Source organism: Colobus angolensis, unplaced genomic scaffold (assembly GCF_000951035.1).
Source record: "Colobus angolensis palliatus isolate OR3802 unplaced genomic scaffold, Cang.pa_1.0 Scaffold276, whole genome shotgun sequence".
NCBI lineage: Eukaryota > Metazoa > Chordata > Mammalia > Primates > Cercopithecidae > Colobus > Colobus angolensis.
The window spans coordinates 127,334-132,494 of NW_012115999.1; the positions used below are offsets into that span (position 1 = coordinate 127,334).

The 5,161-nt window shown below is 36.1% G+C and overlaps 1 protein-coding gene across 1 annotated transcript; it reads right to left on the bottom strand.

Annotated features, from left to right (window-relative positions):
- Positions 1 to 2,631: 2,631 nt before the first annotated feature.
- Positions 2,632 to 3,584, bottom strand: LOC105516159 (olfactory receptor 13C9-like; the record flags this gene model as incomplete). Its single annotated transcript, XM_011948248.1, is given in 3 exon segments — positions 2,632 to 2,701; positions 2,703 to 3,071; positions 3,073 to 3,584. Coding segments are annotated over 3 exon segments (951 nt in total), but the record flags the coding sequence as incomplete, so codon positions are not given.
- Positions 3,585 to 5,161: the final 1,577 nt, after the last annotated feature.

A 5,161-nucleotide genomic window follows, 5' to 3' on the forward strand; every position in this document is an offset into this window, starting at 1 on the left:
CTCTTTCTCTCTCTCAGTCTCTCTCTCTCTCTCTCTCTCTCTCTCTCTCTCTCTATCTCTATCTCTGTCTCTCTCATCATTTTGGAAGTATAATTGATGTTTTCTGTACACAAATTGTCCATTCACCTTATGGATTTAGTTTACAGTAAAAGCTGACTCTGAATAAACATATATTTATAGATGGTGTGAAATAATATGCATTCAGTAAAAACTACTTCAAGAACCCATACAACCATTCTATTTTGCACTTTCAGCACAGTATTCAATAAATCACTTAGGATATTCAACACTTTAATATAAAATAGACTTTGTGTTACATGATTCTGCTCACCCATAGGCTAATGTAAGTCTTCTGAGCATATTTAAGGTAGGCCAGGCTAAGCTGTGATGTTTGGCAAGTTAGATATATTAAATGCATTTTCAATTTATGATATTTTCATGTAACGATGAGTTTATTGGTATACTCTTTGACATTGATAAATTTTCATTTATTCTAATGGTGATACATACTGTAAATAAAAGAATGAAAGGACAGAAGGAAGAGAAGGATGGAGGAATGGGAAAAGGATAAAGGAAGGAAGGCAGGGACAGAAAGAGAAAGTAAAAGAAGGCAAGAAAAGAAAAGATATCCTCAAGCAGTATATAATGCTGTAAGAAAATGTGGCCCATACACCACAGAATACTATGCAGCCATAAAAAAGGATGAGTTCATGTCCTTTACAGGGACATGGATGAAGCTGGAAACTATCATTCTCAGCAAACTGTCACAAGGACAGAAAACCAAACACCGCATGCTCTCACTCATAGGTAGGAATTGAACAGTGAGGACACCTGGACACAGGGCAGGGAATATCACACACCAGGGCCTGTCAGGGGCTGGGGTGTTGGGAGAGGGATAGCATTAGGAGAAATACCTAATGTAAATGATGAGTTGATGGGAACAGCAAACCAACATGGCACATGTATACCTATGTGACAAACCTGCACGTTGAGCACATGTACCCTAGAACTTAAAGTATAATTTAAAAAAGGTATAAATCTGATATAAGACTATGGAGCTACCTCAGTCATCCCAGAGAAGTAATGAGGGTGGCTGGATTTAAGTTGTGAAGGAAAACAAAATTAGAATTTGAGCATTCAAGACAACCTGCCTGTGGGTCAAACATAAAATGCCTGACTTCCAGGTTTCTTCCTACCGGGAATTCTTAGTGGGTGCAAAAAGTCCAATGAACTGGTGTATGGAAACTAATAGATTCTCATAGCCTGTTTTGTCAGGATGTAAATTTAATTATCAACGATCTCAACTCTTGCCATCAGATTTAATCTGTAAACAACTATGATGGATATATTTAAATATAGTTTGTGACTGTTTAATATTCCTTCCACTAAAATTAACAAGTGAACTTGGGAAGATTAAATGAGTGACTAAACCCAAAAGATTCCATAAGCAGGTAATTCTTATTTGTCTGTGTAAAACATGTTCATGCCCAATATAATCTACATTCACTGGTCCATTAATAAAAATTGATTCAGCCAAACTGATTACCTAGAATGTGGTTCACTCCTGAGCACACTCTGTCATTCATCTTGGGCTGTAAATTTAAAATGTTCTTCACATAGAGTAAAATGTTGACATAAAAACCAAGGAAAAGCAAGATAGTGTCTGACATTCCCAAATCCTCTTCTTCCTCAAATCAACCTGGTTAGTAACAGAGACAAGACATGAATAGTATTTGTACTAAAAATTAAAAACTTGGACATTCTTCTAAGACTTGGAAAAATGTTGGAATTTCCTTGGGATAGCAAAGAAATCTGGCATCTTCTAAATGGGCATTCTAAATGGCATCTTCTAAATGGGCATTGACATTCCATTCAACCCAAAACTAGTCCACATTATTATGTGGACCAGTAGACTGATTTTCAAACCCATTTTTAATTTTGCAAAATATTCTTTATGCGAAAGCCAACTTATAAGTTAAAGCAAAGAAGACTATAAAGCAGGATATCCTGATTGACTGCATAGGCCCTGCATTTAAACTCTATTTATCTACTCCATCTTGAGAGTCCCAAATACTCAGCTTCACCAAAAAAAAAAATTAAATTAAATACAGAACAAGAAAATAGTATTTAATGAGTCAACAGGATCTGAAGATTAATGTGAAACTATAACACTATAACACAAGGCTTGCCACTGGAAAATGTGAGTGCAGTATGTTGGGTATTTTCTGTTTTGCTTTTTCTACAACAGAGGCCTTTATTTATTTTGAAAGATTCAATGAAATGTTGTCTATGAAATAATGTTATGTAAAAGAGTGAACATAAAAAGGCACATTGCAGCCAATTCCAATGCAGAAAAAAAAAAACATAATATGAAAGATACTGTTCAAAATGTTGAAAAGTGGCCATTTCCTACTATTATAATAATAGGTAACCCCTCTTTCTTCTTCATTCTACTGCCCTGTATCTTGCAAATTCTCCAGAGTGGACATGCAATAATTTTGAAATGCTGTATCTCATTATTTTAACATAACATATGAAAATGCAGAAAAACAGTAAAACTCTCCAAAATTCTAACATAATTCTGAAGTTTCAACAATATCAAGTGTGTTCACACTCCAATATATTTTGCACTCACTTGCTAAAGAACCTTCTGTTCAGTAGGTGTTTCACTGCCTCCTTCACATCCTTGTTTCTAAGACTAGATTAAAGGATTCATCATGGGAGTCATCACCCCATAGAACATGGATATAATTTTGTTGGTAGCATCCAAGTCATCTGAATTAAATGTCTCCTTAGACTTGGGCTTCATGTACATGGAGAGGATGGTCCCATAGAATATTATGACCACAGTCAGATGGGCTGAGCAGGTAGAGAAAGCTTTGCTTCTCCCCTCAGAGGAGTGAATCTTAAGGATGCTGGAAATGATTAATGAGTAAGAGATAATAATCAAGAGCAGTGGCATCAATGTGAACAATATTGTGGCCACAAGCATGATGAACTCATTGCCTGAGATGTCAGCACAGGCCATCTTCATGACAGCTAGAATTTCACAGGAGAAATGATTGATGACTATTCCTGCAGAAAGGCAATTGTACTACAAATGTAGTTTGTACTGCAGAGTTGACAATGCCTGCAAACCAGGACCCAACAGCCATGGGTACATAGGCATCCTTGCTCATGATGATGGGATATCTCAGAGGGTTGCAGATAGCCACATAGCAGTCAAAGGACATCATGCCCAGGAGCACACACTCTGTTGTTCCCATGGCCAAGCCAAGGAACATCTGCACTGCACAGCCAGAAAGGGAAATGGTCTTTCTTTCTGAAAGCAAGCTCACCAAGTTGGAGGGAATAGAGATGGTGGTGTAGCAGATGTCCAAGAAGGAGAGGTTCCCCAGAAAGAAGTACATAGGGATGTGAAGGTGAGGATCCAAGATGCTGATTAAAATGAGAGTACCATTGCCTAGAAGGATGACCACATACATTAAGAATATTAGCACAAAAAAGAGTAACTCGAGCCTTGGGTGTCCAGAAAGTCCCTTCAGAAAAAATTCCACCAGAATGGTTTGGTTTTCCCATTCCGTTTAATTGTCTCTCTTTTACCTGTAAGAAGTCAAAAAAAAATTTTAACATAATTTATTTACATGGTAAATGCAAGTATACCAATATACAAATATAAAAATTTGCCATGAACCCAATAAAAGTATTGAAGAAAGAGAGAAAATAGGGAAGACGAGGAAGGAATATAAGGAAAGGGAATGAAAAGAATTAACAATGCAGGTAGAGAAATAAGAGGGGAAAGCTTGTGATATTGATCACTCTTTCTTGGCCAGGAACTTTGTGATGTTTTTTTTCACATGTTGCTTCCTTTAAACTCCACATTATCATTTGAAAGATAAGAAAACCTTAAGTGAGAGAGAGTTCAACCTAAAATCATATAACTAATGTGTAGCACAGCCTAGACTCCAAGACTACCTGCTTGTGGCCCACACTTGCCTGAGGTTTTTTAATTAATTATAAAATCAATGCAGAGTATATTGCATAAGAGATTTGGTAATTTACTTTAAAACCTCACTCCCAGGTCAGAAGAACTCAAAAATAACCCACGTGTATTCCAACACTGAAAGAAGTGTGTCAATCTGGAGGTAGAATCATCAGAAATGAACCCAACCAGTGATTACTGTGTTCCTGATTATCTAGAGAACATGACCAATTCACGTAAAGCCCAATAATCCAAAATCCTAGTGTTAAAGTGCAAACACCTTTTTCTTTGGTTAGGGGTGGAATTTTTTTGTTGTTTTTAAAAATTATCATACAGTTAGATGTCATACCATAAACTGACTTTTTATCTTTCAGTGTGTGGTTCTATGAATTTTAAAACACATATAGATTCATATAACCACGGCCATAACCAGAACACAGAACTCTTCTGTTACCCCAAAACACTTCTTTGTGATATTGTTTTCTAGTCACCTCTTCCACCTACCTATACATCCTGGCAACCACTGATATTTTCTATCCCTATACTTTTACCTTTACCAGAATGTCATATAAATAGAATCATATGAGCCACTGGAGTTGGGCTTCTTTCACTTAAAGCCTCTGAGATCCATTCAAATTGTTACTGCTAAATAGTATTCTATTGAGTAGATTACTGTATTTTGCCTATCTGTTCATCTTTTGAAGGGCATTTGGATTGTTTCCAGTTTTTGGCAATTATGAAAAGAGCTACTATAAATATTTCTGCCTCAATTTTTGTATGACCAAAAGCTTTTTTTTTTTTAGAAGAAATATCCAGGAATGAGATAATAAGCATGTTTAAACGTACAAGAAGCTGCCAAACAGTTTTCCAGAGTGGCTGTACCAGTTTTGCATTTCAACCAACAATGTATGAGAGCTCCCCTTGCTTTCCATCTCATCATTTAATATTGTCAGTAATTATTTATTCATTCTAATAGATATATATTCATATTTAATTATAATTTTATTTTACATTTCCTTGTAAAATGACTAATGATGTTGAACCTCTTTCTATATTTTTTCCATTCTTTAGTAAAGTATAGGTTCATATCTTTTGCCCCCCTTTTTTGTTAACAAAATGGGGGTCTCACTGTTTTTCCCAGGCCATCCTCAAACTCCTGGCCTCAAGCCATTCTCCCTC